Below are 18,277 nucleotides of genomic sequence, written 5' to 3'. Positions count from 1 at the left end.
TTTAGGTTGATGGAAGCTGCCGGATGAGAAAATGCATAAAGCTTTTTGTTGGTTTTCCAGTATATCCCTTTGCATTGACACTTTGTTTCCTCTTAAGAAATAGAAATATAAAAGATGAAGCGAAAAGCCTTTTTTTTTTTTTTTTAAGTAGAAAACGTTTACTTAGTTATACAGAGTCAGTCTTATTTGGCTAAGGTTCCTAGCTAGTAGTGCCCTTGAACATAAGTAGATAATTTTTCATTTATTAAAGAATACAGCGGCTGGATTGCAGATAGGCATCTTGGATTTAAACATTGGCCAGAGGATCCATGTTTCATACAAATATAAAAGTGTATAGGATAAAGATTCCTTAAAACATTTAATTAACCAGTTTAATTAAACAGTTTCAACTTTTGAAATTATCAAAATAATTTAAACAATATTTTTGAAAGTTTGAAAAGGAAAACTTATAATCCCACCATAACACTGTTATTTTTATGTATTTGCCATTTTTACATACACATTTTAAGATAGCTGTGATGAATCAGTACATTTAATTTTGTAGCTTTTTGGAATGTGTTTCTTTTAAAAGCATGGATTTATAATGTCACTTAGTAATATAACATTTTATTTTGTTGTGTTATAATAGCCTGGCAATAAGTACATGTTGGTGAAGTGATTCCATTCCATGAAGTAATACAGGGATCCATTTGTCGTGGTTGTCCGTGAGTTGCTACCAATCCAAACTTGGGCCTTAGGGAAGGGGAAAGACATGAAGTTCAGGGCAGTTTACTCTGGAGGAGATGAGGAGGAAGTTGTGGTATCTCTTCCATTCGCGCGGCCTTGGTGAGAACTTAGTCACAGGGCTCCCCCTAGCTGTAAGGGAGGCACTATAAAGGAGAAACAACGTTGTGGGAACATGCTTTACACAGCTTTCTCGATGATTTGGGGTTAATTCTTTAGGTTGGTTTTATGTAACTGAGATTACTGGTCCAAACAGTATGAATATTTGAATAGGATTTTTATTTCTATGTAACGTTTCTGCGGCAGCCATTTCAGTACTTTGGAGATTGACCAGAGGCCAATTGTATAAAACTTTCAAGTATTATGCTGTTGAACTTCAAAAAGGGAAATGGGAATCTGTGACATTCTAGCTTGGGACTACTCACTTTCCACCCCACTCTGACCCAGCTTGATTGGCATGGAGATCCTGCCAGCAAGAAGCAGGGCAGAAAGACTTCAGCTTGAAGGGGGCTCAGTTCTTCGGAGTGGTGGGTGATGCCCAGTGGCATCATTTTCAGAAGTACAAGGGAGGGCCAATGGCTCAGCTCGAATAGCAGGGGCTTGCAGTACTATTTGAGGCAAACGTTCTTGGTTGAGGCTGCATATAAGCACAGGAAAGACCTGGGAAGGCCCAAGGTATTCACATACTTTTGACTGACCCTGAAGTTGCATTCATGCACCCAGGAGACTTGAAAGGGCCCTATGGAAAGATAAACCTGGGGCAAACTTGAAAAAAGACTGAACTTCGAATGAGCTCCCCTTACCCACACACATATCCATTGGCAGGGGTGGGAGCCTTAGTGGCTCGAGGTGTTTGAGATAAACTCTGTCCAACCACAGATTGACCCCTAAGTGATGCAAAGGGATAACCCCTAGGAAACCAGGCTTAAAAATAAAACAGTATATTTAAAACTGAGCAGAGATATCAGTGACTGCATACCTCAGGGAGAAAGATTTTACATATTTATTAGCCCAGGCATGATACTAAACAAAATGAAAGAAGTAAACAAGATAGCAACAACACCTCTATGTGGGAAAAGAATCAGAATCCTGAGTTGCTACATTATATTATATAAAATCCTTAGGTTTAATTACAAGCCATGTAAGGAAGCAGTGAAGTGTGACTCATGCACAGGAAAAAAAAGCAGTAAAAAAGAATCTTCTCTGAATGTCCCCAAATGTTGGGATTTAATAAAGACTTAAACTATTATAAATTTGTTATAAGAACTAAAGGGAACCATGTTTAAATAAAGGAAATTATAAGTCAACAAATGGAGTTTCTGGATGAGGGTATAAAAATAATAAAAACAATAACCAAAAAAAAAAAAAACCCTACCCTTGATTCATGAGAGAGTAATTCACCTCTGTAGTAGTCTTTCCCAAGACTTATAGTCTGAGTCTGATCATGAGAAAACACAGGCAAAGTGAAACTGAGGATCATTCTATAAGAGCACCTGACCAATACTCTTTAAATCTGTCAAGGTCATGAAAAACAAGGAAAAACTGAGAAATTATTACAAATCAGAGGAGCCCAAGAGACATGATGACTGAATGCAATGTGGTATCCTGCATTGGATCCTGGAACAGAAAAGGAAAAATTAGTGGAAAGACTGATGAGATCTGAATAAAGACTGTAGTTTTGAACCAGTGTTAATTTCTTACTTTTGACAAATTGTACCATGCTTATATAAGATATTAACATTAGGGAAAGCTGGGTGAAGTGTATACAGGAACTCTGTGTAATATCTTTGCAATTTTTCTGTAAATCTAAATTATTCCAAAGTAATAAGTTAAAAAAATATCAAATGGAAATTCTAGACTTGAAGAATACAATGCCTGAAATGAAAAATTCACTAGAGGGGTTCAACAGTAGTTTTGAGGTGCTAATAAAAAGAATCAGTGAATTTAAAGACAGACCCATAGATATGATTCAATCTGAAAGACCGATGAAGAAAAAGGAACAGAGCCTCAGCGATCTGGGGAAAACATCAAGCATACAACATATCTGTACTGGGAGCCCCAAATGGGGAGAGAGAAAGGTGCAGAAAATAGCCTTTTGGAAAATTTTCCAAATTCGATGAAAAACTACACATCCAGAAGTTCGTGGAACGTCAGTTGGATAAATACAAAGAGACCTATGCCTAGAAACAGCATAGTCAGTCTGTTAAAAGACAAAGACAAAATCTTGAAAATCAAGAAAAAAATAACTTGCTACATACAGGGGAGCATCAGTGTGATTAATTACTGCCTTGTCATCAGAAACACTGGAGGTTAGAATGGGATGACATATCCAAAGTGCTGAAAGAAAAAAAGACTATCTATGAATAATTCTATTTAGCAAAACTGTCCTTCAAAAATAAAGGTGAAATAAATACATTGATATGCAAAGACAGACAATTTGTAGCAAGCAGACATGCCTTACAAGAAATAGTAAAAGAAGGAAATGATACCAGATGGTAACTCAGATCCACAGGAAGAAAGGAAGACACTGGAAATGTAAATATGTAGGTTAATATAAAAACTTGAAATACTTTTTTTTCTCATCAACTTTAACAAAAATACTTGAATTCCATCTAAAAACAAATTTAGTATCTGTAACATTTCATTACCCCCACCCCACGTTATAGTTCATTCATCACTGTTGTAAACAAATTGTTCACAGCTGTTTGCCTTTTGGTCTGTAGAATCTCAAAATTTTTGGTTTCAGAACTCCTTTCCATTCTAAAAAGTTATTGAAGACTCCAGAGAGTTTTTGCATAAATGGGCTTTATGTATTGATATTTTTTGTATTAGGAAATAAAACTGAGAAAAAATTCAAATTCTTGTTTATTTACAAATAACAATATGAGTTACATATTAACATAAATAAGCTTTTTAATGAAGAAATTGACTAATTCACAAGCAAAAAATAGAATGGTATTGATTTTATGCTTTTCAAATCTCATTAGTGTCTGGTTGAGTAGAAAACTGCTGGGTTCTCATATAGGCTTCTGCATTGAACTTAGCGAAATATGTTGATTTGGCAGAAGTATATAAAGAAAATCCGGCCCCACTCAGTTGTAGTCAGAAAAGGGAGGTGTATAATAGTAGCCTTTAATTATAATTATGCATATTTTTCTTTGATATGATGCCAGAACTCAAGAAATGGTAGTTTTGTAAAGGTTAGTTGCAATGTGGAATCTGAAGCATATCAGTGAATTTTTTTGATTCATTATTATATTAAGCAATGTACCTTGGTACATGAAAACCCATCCTTCCTGTTTATCTCTAAAGGATAAGGGAATAAACAAAAGTTTTCTGTGTGAAATGATCTGGAAAAAAAACTGTTAGGGTAATTGAGTGTTGCATAAGAATGTCTTGAAATGGCTTTTATTAGTATTTGAGATTTCTAAATTTAATGCCTTCTGTAAGTTAGGGCTTAATTTAAACTACTGGAAGCTGGAATCAGAGATTATTATTACTATATACTTTAATTTAAAACCTACTTGTATATATCATCATCATCATCATTGTAAAAGTTATACCTCCTGTGGTAAAGCTAAATAATTTAGAAGCGTGTAAAATGTGCTTAGAGTAAACCTCACCTTACCAATTCCCAAGAGATGAGCAATGTTAATGGTTTCTTGAATATTTTTCCTGAAAATATGTTCACATCTAGGTATCTTGATATGTATTATATGTATATGTGTTATGTGTATATGTATGAAAATCTTTTTAAGCAAATGGAATCGTACATATTGTTCTGTAAATACATAAATATTGGATATTTTTGTATTAGTATATTATATCATTTTTTTTAAAGATTTTATTTATTTGACAGAGAGAGACATAGAGAGAGAGGGAACACAAACAGGGGGAGTGGGAGAGGGAGAAGCAGGCTTCCCGCAGAGCAGGGAGCCCGAAGTGGGACTTTATCTCAGGACCCTGGGACCACGACCTGAGTCGAAGGCAGACGTTTTAACGACTGAGCCACCCAGGTGCCCCTATATCATTCTTTTTTAATGACTGATTAATATATATGTTACTAGATTGGTTATTACAAGAAAAAATTTTAGTAATGAAAGTGCCACTTTTAAAATTAGTTCTCATTCAGTTGTTGCTCCTGATCCTTTGTTAACATTTTTATTGGTCAAAAATAATAAAAATCACTTGCAAACTAAAATTGGATGTCTTGGAAAGTGTGCAGGTTTTTATGAAGTTCATGGATGTGATGTTAAAAAACTCAGAGCTGCCGGGGGTGCCTGGGTGGCTCAGTCGTTAAGTGTCTGCCTTCGGCTCAGGTCATGATCCCAGGGTCCTGGAATCGAGCCCCGCATCAGGCTCTCCCCTCAGCGGGAGGCCTCTTCTCCCTCTCCCACTCCCCCGGCTTGTGTTCCCTCTCTCGCTCTCTGTCAAATAAATAAAATCTTTAAAAAACAAAAACAAAAACTCAGGGCTACCAATAGACAATTGAAACAGAAAATTCTTAAGAATGACATATTAGATGCTTTTAAGGGAGCCTGATTTGATTACAGTGACTTTTGATGTAGATGATTAAAGAAAAGGCTCTTAAGAAATATGGATGAAGCCATGCAATATTTCTGAAAACAAGATTTTTGCGATTATCTCCAAAGAGAAAAACATGAAAGATGTGGAATATTGTTTTATCATACAATTTTGTTGAAAAGATTACACTAAAAAATAAAGTCAACACTTGATTCTTTTTTATTCTAAGAAACTTGTGCATAGTTGAAGTTATAACTTAAATCTTGTCAAATATAACTTAAAACTTTTATATTTTTGTTTTATTTTTCAAGTAAAAATCTTGAAAATTCTTTATCATTTTCAATATTTAGTTATATTTTGGTCCTTAGATAATTCACTTAAATGATCTTTTCTCAAAATCATTCATGTTTAGAAAACTAGGAACTCGGGGCACCTGGGTGGCTCAGTCGTTAAGCGTCTGCCTTCGGCTCAGGTCATGATCCCAGGGTCCTGGGATTGAGCCCCGTATCGGGCTCCCTGCTCCGCGGGAAGCCTGCTTCTCCCTCTCCCACTCCCCCTGCTTGTGTTCCCTCTCTCGCTGTGTCTCTCTCTGTCAAAGAAAGAAAGAAAGAAAGGAAGGAGGGAGGGAGGGAGGGAGGGAGGAAGGAAGGAAGGAGGAAGGAAGGAAGGAAGGAGGAAGGAAGGAAGGAAGGAAGGAAAGAAAAGAAAGAAAAAGAAAGAAAGAAAACTAGGAACTCATAAATTCCATTGTATGGGTGAACTGTATGTAATTTAATCAGGTCACTGCCGATCAAGGATATTTAGGCCAGCAGTATTTGTGTGTGTGTGTGTGTGTGTCTTATGAACAGTGCTATAGAGAATATCCTGTACATACATCTTTGCATTCCCATGTGAGTATGTCCATGGAATACATATCTAGAAGGAGAAGAGCTTGGGTCAAAAGCTATGACCATTTACAACTTTGATATCTCTAAAAGGATTACATAATTTACAATCTCACTACAAAACTCTGTATGCACTTTCACAGTGTATTCCTTGTTGTCCAAACCTTTTCTTGAATTAGCACAGTGAGAATTTGTAGTGTGAGTTTGTACAGTGAGAGATGTGATGTTACCCAAGTCTGTTTACTTCCTGAGATTTGGATAGCCAGAGTAGGGACTGTCCCGATAATAAAGGGTTCATTTGAAAATTTATCCTAATCTGTTTAGCTCCTCAGTTGGATAGTGAGAGTTTGAATAACACAGGATACCTGTTGTCTCCTCATTGGTGCTGAGGTATTATCAGTCTTTGTAATCCTTGCCAGTGTAATAGGTTAAAATAAAAATGTCTCATTAGGTTTGTTTTGCTTCTCTTTAATTGTAAGTCACACTATGCATATTTTAATTTTAATGGCATTTGTATTTAAATATGTACCTTCCAATTACCTTCTTACTTTATTACAAGAGTGATATTTCCAATATTAAGGAAATAAAGACTTATTACAGTATTACTAATATTTTATCTGATCTCTTTTAACCTTATGGTAAATTTTTATGTATCAGTTTTGTTACCTATTTAGTAAAATGTCTCATTTTTTTTCCCTTATAAAAGGCTTCTGGTTCTATATTATAGTTAGAATATTATCTTCTGTGCTTCAAGATAATAAATATATTCTTTTTTGTGTTCTTCTGCAGTCTTTTACACTATTCTCTTGATAATTCTATTCCCACAGTTTGTTCCTTATGTTTTGATCTTTGCTCCATGTGGAATTTATTGTAATATAAGGAAGAAGGCAGAGATCTAGTGTTTTTTTCCTCCACTCACTATCCGGTTTCTCCTAAATCATTTATTATATAATATATCTTTTCCCCCTTTGTTTAAAGTGCCACCTCTACCATATGTGAAATTTTTGCATCTGTTTGGTCTATTTCTGGACTCTAATTCTGTTTCATTGATCAGTCTATTCATGTGGTAGCACTAAACTTTTAATTATTACAGCTTAATAATATATTTTAATATTTCATAGAACCATTCTCTCCCCTCTTTTTTTCCCTACCTCATCTTGCATACATGTTTATTATTCTAGAAGAATTTAGTGATAGCCAAAAACTCCCTTCTGCTCTCTCACTACCCATAAAATATCCTGTTGGTATTTTTACTGGGATTGTTTGAATTTGTAGTTTGGGCTAATTGACATTATGAGAATTAATCCAGATGAAGTGGTTAGAGCAGTGCCTGGCATAGAGAAAACAGCCAAGAGACTAGCTGTTGTGCTGGGTATTCAAAATTTGCCTCTTCAAATATATTCTTCACTTTCTCCGTCTTGCTCTGTACCCCGGGAGGCTGACCTCTCTGGAATGCATCATCCAGGCTCTCTAGCCCTCTGGCTTCTTGTTAGATTTGGCCAATGGGAGGTCTTGTAGGAGATGGGTGCGTGGGAGGAAAGGGTATATTTCCCAGCCTCTTACCCTATAGAGTTGTGTTTGTCTACCTAAGGCCGCACTTTGTGCTGGGGTTTGTTCCTCTCCCATACTGAGAGACCTTACTAGGGTCTAGTAGTAACAGTGATAACAGCTCCCTGCTGTTGCTAGCCCTGTGAGTGTGCCATCATTTTCCTGCTGGGAGCCTGACTGATGAAACTGTTCTCATCTTCCCCTTCTTCCTCCCTCTCCTCCTTACTACTCATATTGAATCTCCCTATTCCAGTCTTCTTTGAGATCCTTCAGTAGAGATTAAAATTTTCTTTATAATGGCCTTTATCATTTATTGTTCATACCCAGGTGTACTTTTATTCAGTTGCAGTTATAAATGGAATCTTTTCTCTCATTATGTTTTCTAACTAATTGGATATAAGCAAACTATTGATTTTTGTAGTTAATTTTATAATCAGCTGTATACTGAATTTTCTTATTGTTTCTAATAGTTTTTCAGTACCTTATTTCATAATCACCTGCAGACAGTGCATCACTTTCAAATAATTTTGCCTTTTTTAATTCATTAGGAGTATTTATTTGGGAATGGTTATATTATTCAAATACATTTTTGCGCATCTATTGAGATGCTTAAAAATTTTCACCTTCAGTCTGCTAATTTAGTAAATTATCTTAATAGAGAGGCTAATATTAACTTACCCTTATATTCCTGGAATAATTCTTACTTGGTTAAACTATTTTATTCTTTTCAGGATTCTACTTGCTAGTATCTTGGTTAGGACCTTTGCAACAATATTTCTTACAGAAAATGATCTATAGTTTTCTCTCCCCATCCAGTGTCATGTTGTGGTAGCAGTACTTTGTTTATATCATCCCAGTATTTTTAGAGGCAAGTTAAAAACAGTAAAGCAGCAAAGAAAAGAAATTTTACACACATAGGCAAATATCTTTAAAGCAGTGAGGAAGTTAACTTGTTACCAGGGAAACTGGCATCATACCTTGCTGATTATAAGGCTGTCTTTTGTATCAAAGTGGTATAAGTACAATTGTTACAAGACTTAAGATGTGTATGTAATGCTGCAGTGACATACTATACCATCTTTCCCTTGATCTTTCATCTACTTTTCCTCATCCTATGAGGAGAAATGGGTAGGTCTTCGCCCTATTTAACAGATAAGAGGGTTTAGATTCAGAGAGATTGCTGCTTGCCAGAGGTCATATGGCTAATAAGGGTTATCTCTAGATCTAGAAAACAAATCTTGTGACACATGCTCAATGCTCCTTTGCTTCATTACCTTTAGGAATAGAGTCAATGAAATCCGATCACGTGCATATTTCAAAATAGGAGAGCCCTTGGCTCAGATTTTATTTTCAAAGTGATTATGTGTGAAGAATTTAGCACTCTTCTTATAATGCATATTATAATTCAGTTTAAGCCTACAATGTCTTCTTGAGGTAGTCCGAGAACAGGTTTACAGCTTAATACTATACCTGTCAGAATCACCCAATTTAAAAACTACATGTAAGGTTTATATAGGCTCTTCCCAGACAAAAATGGAAGAAAAAATAGTGTGTCTTCATTTACTCATGAATAAAAAATACTGAACTTCTTCCTTTTAAAAGAATGAATTGCATTTTTTTCTTTATTACTAAGTTAATACATATTTATGAAGGAAAATTTAGGGAAAAAAACAGGCAAAAATATCAGAATCCTCTAATCCTGCCACCCAGAGATAACAGTGTGAACATACTGGTGTTAAGCCCAGCAATTCTAGTATCTGTCTGAATGTATTCTTTTTCTCTGCCTCTTACTGTGCATAATGTTTTATAATCAGTTTTTTAAACTTACATAGTAATTTTTCATATTATGAAATAACAGCAATATTTCAGATACTAGATAGAAACTTTTCTCTAAGTGAAGTCTTTTTTTTTTTTTTTAAAGATTTTATTTATTTATTTATTGGAGAGCGAGCGAGAGAGAAACAGCATGAGAGAGGAGAGGGTCAGAGGGAGAAGCAGGCTCCCCGCTGAGCCGGGATCCCGATGTGGGACTCGATCCCAGGACCCTGGGATCATGACCTGAGCCAAAGGCAGTCGCTTAACCAACTGAGCCACCCAGGCGCCCCTAAGTGAAGTCTTATTAGAAACCCAAATTAATGCAGTGTTTTATTGGTAAAATTTTTATACTGCTAATTTATAACTTTATGGGAATAAAAACGTTGATTTGATGAACAAAAAAATTTGAAATAGGGTTGTATCCAGTGGTGTTCTGGTAAATGCTTATTACCTACAACTTGGATGAACCTAGAAAATGTTATGCTAACTGAAATAAGCCAGACACAAAAGATCACATAGTGTATGATTCCATTTATATGAACTATCTTGGAAATATATTTCTATAAGGACAAGATTCCTTTGGAGATCTCTGAAGGAAAAATCGACTGATTTGTGGTGCTTGCCAATTTCTGCAGTATACTTACTCTTAAGGTAGAGTGGTTCCAGATTTGGTTAATTCAGTAGCTCAACAGCGTCATCACTAACCCATGTTCCTTCTTTCTGTTTTGCTATCTTATGTCGGAATTGTCCTCACTCCAGCCTTTATTATGGTTGCAAAGTGGCTTTAACAGTTCCATGTATCCAGACATGACAACTTCCAGGGGAAGAGAGGGCTGTCTCTTTCATTTTGTATCATTTTAAGTGCAAAAAAAAAAAAAAAAAAAAACATTCCATGGGGCTCCTTTAGCAGAAGTTCCATCACACCTGATTGTATCACAATTGCCATTTTCAAACTAGTCTCTGGCAAGCAAGATGGAACCATTATGATTGGTTTGGACCAGTCAGGGTCCACTCTTCAGGTCTGAGGCTGCAGCCACACTCCCCTGAAGCATATGGCTGCCTAGACATCTGAACAAAATGTTGCTCCTTTTAGGAAGGAGAGGAGGGCGGATATTGGTTGTATAACCAACAGTAGCTGCTGTACCAGCGTTGGGGATGACACTTCCAGTTGTATTATCAGCTTCAATATTTATGTTTCTATTTTGATTATGTGTACGTTTTTCATTTATTCAGAAAAGTTGCAAATGTTTACGGTGTTCTTCCCACCTCATTCTTTTTTGAGGCCAGTATTACTCATTCTGTGAGGCCAGTATTACTCTGATACCAAAACCCAACAACAAAAAAAAAGTCACAAGGAGACTACAGACCAATATCTGTTATGAATATGGACACAAATATCCTAGACAAAACACTAACTGAAAATAGCAACATATAAAAAGAATTATTATATACCATGACCAAGTGGGATTCATCTCAGAAATACAAGGTTGACTTAACATCCAAAAATTATTGTAGATTATTGTAATGTACCATGTCAATAGAATAATAAAAGCCAAATGATTATATAAATAGATGCAAAAAAAGCACTTGACAAAAATCCAACATCTTTTCATAACAAAACACTCAAACCTAGGAGTAGAGGTGAATTTCCTCAAACTGATCAAAAGGCATTTATGAAAAACCCATAGCTAACATCATACTTGGTGATAAAAGACTGGTTGCTTTCCCTCATAAGGCCTGGAACAAGACAAGGATATCCACTCATGCTACTTCTCTTCAACACTGTGCTAGAGGTTCTAACAAGATCAATTAGGCAAGGAAAAGAAAAGGCATCCAGATTGGAAAGGAAGGAGTAAAACTCTATTCACAGATGACATGATCTATATAGAAAATACTAAGGAATCTACTAAAGAATTATTAGAACTAATAAATGAATTCAGCAATGTTGCAGGATAGAAGATCAATATACAAAAATCAGGTATGTTTTGGGGGAAAAAATCAGTTATGTCTCTCTGTACACTTGAGATGAATAACCCAAAAGTGAACTTAGAACAATTCCATTTACAGTAGCATTAAAAAGAATACAATGCTTAGGAATAAATTTAACAAAAGAAGTACAAAGTTAATCTCTGAAAACCACAAAGGATTATTTAAAGAAATTGAAGATCCATATAAGTGGAAAAATACCCCATGTTCATAGATTAAAAGACCTAATCTTGTTAAGGTGGCAGAACTCCTCAACTTGATCTTCAGATTCAGCACAGTGTCCTTCAGAACCCCAGCTGACTTCTCTGTAGAAGTTGACAAACTAATTTGAAAATTTATATGGGGATGCCTGGGTGGCTCAGTCAGTTAAGTGTCTGCCTTCAGCTCAGGTCATGATCCCAGGGTCCTGCGATCAAGTTCCAAGTCGGGCTCCCTGCTCAGCGGGAGTCTGCTTTTCCAACTCTGCCCCCCCCCCCCCCCCGCTTGTGCACGTGCTCACGCTGTCTCTTTTGCAAAAATAAATAAAATCATTAAAAAAAAAAAAGAAAATTTATGTGGAATTGCAAGGGACCCAGAGTAGCAAAAAATCTTAAAGAACAAAGTAGGAAGACTCATACTCTCTGATTTCAGAACTTACTACAAAGCCACAGTGATCAAGACAGTATGATACTTATAGTCCTTATCTTAAGTACTTACCTTGGAGACCTAGGGATCCGTGGAATAGAATTGAGTGTCGAGAAATAAACCCATGGTCAACTGGTTTCTGACAAGAGTGCCAAGACCATTCAGTGGAGAAAGAATAGCCTTTTCAGTACTTGTGCTAGAACGACTGAATAGCCATGCTGAAAAGGATGAAGTTGATCCTTATGACATAAAATGGATCCAAGAACTAACTGTAAGAACTAAAACTATAAAACTCTTAGAAGAAAACAAGGGTAAATTTTTAGGACCTTGGATTTGGCAAGGGATTTTTAGATATGACACCAAAAGCATGAGCAAAAGAAGAAAAAACAGATACGTTAGACTTCATCAAAATTAAAAACTTGTGCTTTAGAGGACACTATCAAGAAGGTAAAAAGGCCACAGAATGGGAGAAAATAGTTGCAAACATTTAACCAATAAGGGACTACATCTACACTGTACAAGGAACTCCTACGACTCAATAGTAAAAAGGACAACTCAATTTAAAAAATGGGCCTAGGATCTGATCAGGCATTTCTCCAAAAAAGATATATAAATGACTGATAAGCGCATGAAAAGATGCTTCCCACATCTTTTCCATCAGGGAAATGCAAATCAAAACCACAATGAGAGACAGCTAGAATAAAAAATAATAAGTACTGGCAAGGATGTGGAGAAATCAGAACCCTCATGCACTGCTGTTTGGAATGTAAAATGGTGCAGCCACTTTGGGAAAACAGTTTGGCAGTTCCTCAAAATGCTAAACATAGAGTTACCAAATGACACAGCAATTTCACTTCTAAGGGAAATTAAAACAGGTTCACGCAAAAACTTGTACTTGAGCGTTTATAGGAGCATTTTTCAAATAGCCAAAAAGTAGAAACAACCTAAATGTCCACAACATGATGAATAAACAAAATGTGGTATATCCATACAGTGGAATGTTACTCAACCATAAAAAGGAATGAATTTATGATACTTACTACAACTTGGATGAACCTAGAAAACTTTTTGCTAAGTGAAATAAACCAGACACAAAAGGTGACAGTGTATGATTCCATTTATATGAAATATCCAGAAAATGTATTCCTATAAGGACAAAAAGCAGATTGGTGTTTGCCAGGGACTGGGGGAGGGGAGAATGGAGAATAACTGTTTATGAGTATGAGGTTTCCTTTGGGATGATGAAATATTCTAAAATAAACAGTGGTGATGTTTGTACCTATCTGTAAGTATACTAAAAACCATTGTATTGTGTATTTAAATGGGTAAATTGTATGGTTTGTGCACTATATCTCAAGAAAGCTGTTTAAAAAATGTTATCAGTATTTAAAGCTTCCCTTATGGTTTCAGAATACTTATAAATTAGTGATCCAGAAGTTTGAAGGAAAAAGTCAGAAATTTTTGTTTCACTATGGAGTCAGTAATAATTATCTAAAATTCTATCCATTTTATTTGTCATGAATATAAAAGTTTGAAAAGTATGCCAAAGTTGCAATAAGCATTTAAAATTCTACAATCCTAACGGTGCTCTTGTATGTTCATCTGTTAGTATAAAACTGCTAGTATAAAACTGCTTTGTTTTAGTGAAATATGTGAACAGATGCATGTGAACTTTGCCTTGCATTTGTTTGAGGAGTTCAGTTGCTTTAGCAGAGCACAATTTTACATGAGGAATCACGTACAGGCCTAAATGAAAAAAGAGCCCAAACTTTGCTCATCAGTAACACACATATAAAACATTCAGATACATGCACAGAGATGCCATTGGATGGCCTACTTTAAGATTTGTGTAAAAAAAGTTAAGATTTAAATCTTTGAATCTGTACATTTTTTTATTTTTTTATTTTTTTTATTTTTTATTTATTTTTTTTTGTAGTCCTTTGGTTTTATTTTCTGGGATTAAAAAAAGTATAGGCATAAATGTTTTTACACGGTCTTCTTGAAGATATCCTTTAAAATAACTTGTGAAATGGCTTTATTTATGTCTCTTGATTATCAGTATTCATCAACATCACTGTCAGCCTTGATTAACTGGTTAAAAATTTCAGAGCAGAATAAGGAACTTTCATGAACATTTCCCCCAATCCCTGAGAATCATAATCAGCACAGATATATTTTATCCCTTCATCATAAATCTCTGGAAAGTAGCCGTGTTCGTTCATTGCTCACAGGGCAAGGGGCAGTGTCATAGAGAGTTAATCCATGTAAATTGGCTTCCACTCGTAAAGAAATTTTCTGAAAATCACGGATGTAAGTCAGGAAAAAACCAAAGAAGGAGAAAGACATAGACCATTCTGCTGCAGTGGTGACCATGTGAAGCACATAACCTCTGTCCTCAGGGTTCCAATGGAGTTTCTGTACGATATCTGTGCCGAAATTCCCACTGTACAAAAGGGATGAGCAAGTCAGCATGCTAAATGCACTTACTCCACACCAGATAACCACCAGTAGTCTGATCCAGAAGACTTGTTTGCCATGAATTTTGGGCTGCATTTGGTAGGAAAGGATGGTCTGAACGAACATGTATAACGAGCCCATACCAAAGGTGAGCACAGCTCCACATACATGCACAACAAAAAAGGCTGTTTTCTGGAAGTTTGCCACAACAGAAAGTCCAAAACAACTCAGTAACCCAAGTACAAGGCCAGCCTTGTTTAATTTGATGATACGACTCTCTTCAGGATTCAGGGCATGAACTTGCTTGTAACGAACATAAATGGTAGCAATGCACAAAACTGCGGCAATATTTAACATTGCCCCAAACAAGCATTTTTCTGGAGCTACTGTACCAGTGTCACTGATATAAGGCAGAGCAGGGTCAACATGGTGAAGTGTTATGGCCGTAATGTACGAAAATATGAAAGCAGCAGCTGTCCAAATTACTAGGGCAGAAGGGAGGAAACTGAGACCTTGCTGAAACCACCACATCTCAAACAGGTCTTTGTTGCTTGTTTGCTTGGTTTTATCTTCCTCACTAAACCTTAGGTTCTGACAGAGCAGGAACCAACCGTTTTGTTCACCATTCTATTTCCAGCTCCTGTTTTACAAGCTCATAAGATATTGGTCTTCAAATCTGCACCAACCTGCACCTTTGTAAACCCTGAAATCTTCTCTGCTTTCTTTGAAGATCCATGAATCAGAACAGCAGTTACAATTCTTAAATTTCACAAATGTTTGAATGCCACTGGTAATAAGATTAATTCCTTATACTGTCTCCTCTAAGTGGTGACTTGTTTGCTTGGATGACCCCGCCAGGGCTGGCCGCCGCGTCCGAAGCCGGCCCGCGGGACCGAGACAGGGCCGAATCTGTACATTTTTTTTAAAAAAATTTTATTTATGTATTTGACAGAGAGAGACACAGCGAGAGAGGGAACACAAGCAGGGGGAGTGGGAGAGGGAGAAGCAGGCTTCCCGCCGAGCAGGGATCCCGATGTGGGGCTCGATCCCAGGACCCTGGGATCATGACCTGATCCGAAGGCAGAAGCTTAACGAGTGAGCCACCCAGGTGCCCCTGAATCTGTACATTTTTTAAGAAATAATTCACATACCTTTAAAATCCACTCTTTTAAAACGTGCAGTGGTTTTTATTCACAAAGTTGAGGAATATTGCACACCTTCACTACTATCTAATTTCAGAACACTTTCATCACCTAAAAATTACCTATTAGCAATCACTCATCACTCTCCCCTTCCCTAGCCCCTGACAACTAGTCGTCCATTTCTGTTTCTATGTAGTTACATATTGAATATATGCATTATTATTACTACAAATTGTAAATAGTTAAAAGTATCCAAGAGTTGGGGCGCCTGCGTGGCTAAGTTGGTTAAACAGCTGCCTTCAGCTCCAGTCATGATCCCAGGGTCCTGAGATCTAGCCCCACATCAGGCTCTTTGCTCTGCAGGAAGGCTGCTTCTCCCTCTCGCACTCCCCCTGCTTGTGTTCCCTCTCTCGCTGTGTCTCTCTCTGTCAAATAAATAAATAAAATCTTAAAAGTATCCAAGAGTTATAGGCAGTTTCAAAACAGTTTGAGTATGTATGTTTTACAGCAGTTACTTTAAATGATTTAAGTATTCCATATTTCTATTTTTACAATTAGTCAACTAATCAAGCCCTTATTTGTCAGATATTTAGAAAGTTTCAGTTTTTCATTATAAAGAATGCTGTGATGAAAATCTTTGTAGCTAAAACTTCATGCTCATTCATGATAATTTCCTTAAGATTAATTCCTAGAAGAGGTATGGCTAGTTAAAACGTTAGGTTTAGTTTCAAATCTTGATATACATTGCCAAATTACTTTCCAGAAAGATTGTATCAATTTACATTCAAACAGTAATGTAAGAAAGACTCAAAAAACTGTAAAGTGTAATAATACCATAATTAATTTTTATGTGTAGAGTGATATCTGTCTCCCAATTAAATGTTTACTTGACTAATTTTGAAAATTGTTTTCTACTTAAAACTTTTACAAACTTTTCAGTGAACAAGAGTCATCATTTAAAAATCAACTGTACCTGAAATATTGCTCAAATTAGCAAAATTCCTATGGTACCAGTCTTTATTCCAGGTTCTTAACAAGAGACTCTTTAAATATATTTTATTCATTTGTTGTAAACTGCCTATATTTAACATTTAACAGGTTCTTAATTGTCCATAGAATGAACTAAAACTTTCAACTGTATCAAATTGTCCATTTTAGTTTTTTTAAGTTTTCCAGTAAATCTTGAAATAAGCCATTGTAATTGCCAAAAATGACTGGATTTTATTTTTGTCTTTAAACAAATATGTATTGGAGGTGTTAATAGTGACATGACTTTCCTAATAGGAAATTCAGTCTATATTGAGGAAATGAGTTGGTACAAGTATGGCGGCAGTATGTCTAGACTGTTTTTAGGAAATCTTGATTAATTGGTTGGAATTAGGATATGTATAGGGGAAAATGAGATAAAAAGGTTAAATTTGTGCCATAAAAGACAAATATTAAGTGGTTTTCTATATCTTCTTGGTAATAAAACATGCTATAAGGAAAGATGTATGATAAAGTGCTGTGTATGCAGTTTGATGAGAGGGTTATTTCATACTCTTTGGTGTGTCCCCTTTTTAACCTTAATCATATAGGTTTTTCTTATAAAGGTTTTTCTTAGATTAGCTAACCCCCACCCCCCATTCTTATCAGCTTTTTAGAGAGATGATGGTATACTGAATGGGGCCTATCTCTTCAAGAAATGTGTGTCAGAGGTCGGGATATGGTGGGAGGGGAGAGTTGTGCATACACACACCTTGCCTTATCATCCTCCGGACAGTGGTTCCCAAAGGAGAATGGCAAATCCCAGGAGAATCTGGGAATTTGGCAAGGGATTCACGAATCCACATGTATTTGAAATAGTAAACTTAAAAATATAAATCTCAAATATATATGTACCAGTGTGTTTCAAATATAAGTAGATACTGTTGTGATTAAGTAAAATTATTTAAACATAACTACTGAACTCACAATAATATTTTGTATTTTCTCAGTCAGTGGATGTGTTTTGTATTCTTTGCTAATAGTCAGGTGCAGTTACAAGAGGAGACACAGGAAAGGCTCGGAAAAATAAAGTTTATTATACTCAGAGGTCCCAGAGACAGGAGACAGAACACACCATGCAGGGGCCACAGGGAAGGCACCAGGTTAGCAGGCAGAAGACAGGAATGAGAGGAGAGCATTAGGGCCACAGTCTTTGTTGGGGGTTCCCAAGGAAAGGCAGGGCAGAGTGAATGGTTTATGATTGGCAGATTTAAATAATTTTGGTGGGCTTTGGGCTATAGGAGTGGTCCCTAGTTGCCTAGTACCTGTCTCTGGGTGATTAAGGCCTTGGGGAAAAGGATCTGATGGAGAAGGTCTGGCTCTGGATTAGTTTGCACATCAAGGGCATGCGCCTGGCTGGGCCCTTTGCTGTCTCCAAGAAGGGGCTAGCTCTGGGACAGGCAGTCTCTTCCCAGCTAGAATGGTTTCTTAAGATGTCAGAACATCATAATATACAGATTTTAAAAAAATACAATACCGGGTATCAGAAGATTAACTTGTATCATGTGGGGGTATGCAAAGTATTTGGTACTTAAGAAGATTAAACAC

The 18,277-nt window shown here is 36.3% G+C and overlaps 2 protein-coding genes across 6 annotated transcripts in view; one reads left to right on the top strand and one right to left on the bottom strand.

Moving 5' to 3' along the window:
• PDE7A (phosphodiesterase 7A) overlaps window positions 1-18,277 on the top strand; it is a 121,900-nt gene that overhangs the window by 21,235 nt on the left and 82,388 nt on the right. The gene's annotated exons all lie outside the window — the stretch shown is intronic.
• On the bottom strand, window positions 14,039-15,467 carry LOC116642909 (DNA damage-regulated autophagy modulator protein 2). 2 transcript variants are annotated; one of them, XM_032421527.1, is made up of 2 exons: window positions 14,862-14,934; window positions 14,039-14,746 (listed from the first exon to the last, which is right to left on the bottom strand). In XM_032421527.1, the coding sequence occupies exons 1-2, from the start codon at window positions 14,932-14,934 to the stop codon at window positions 14,292-14,294; spliced, it is 528 nt and encodes a 175-aa protein (XP_032277418.1). In that variant the 3' UTR covers window positions 14,039-14,291. The 2 variants fall into 2 exon arrangements, with proteins under 2 accessions (XP_032277418.1, XP_032277416.1); XM_032421525.1 differs by having other exon boundaries at window positions 14,039-15,467.

The sequence above is a fragment of the Phoca vitulina genome, unplaced genomic scaffold, assembly GCF_004348235.1.
Source record: "Phoca vitulina isolate PV1807 unplaced genomic scaffold, GSC_HSeal_1.0 scaffold25, whole genome shotgun sequence".
NCBI lineage: Eukaryota > Metazoa > Chordata > Mammalia > Carnivora > Phocidae > Phoca > Phoca vitulina.
The sequence above is the reverse complement of the archived record's forward strand: the minus strand, read 5'-3'. Positions and strand labels throughout refer to the sequence as shown.

Excerpts from the sequence above, each read along its gene's own strand:
- LOC116642909 (XM_032421525.1), bottom strand. The coding sequence starts at position 15,092 with ATGTGGTGGTTTCAGCAAGGTCTCAGTTTCCTCCCTTCTGCCCTAGTA.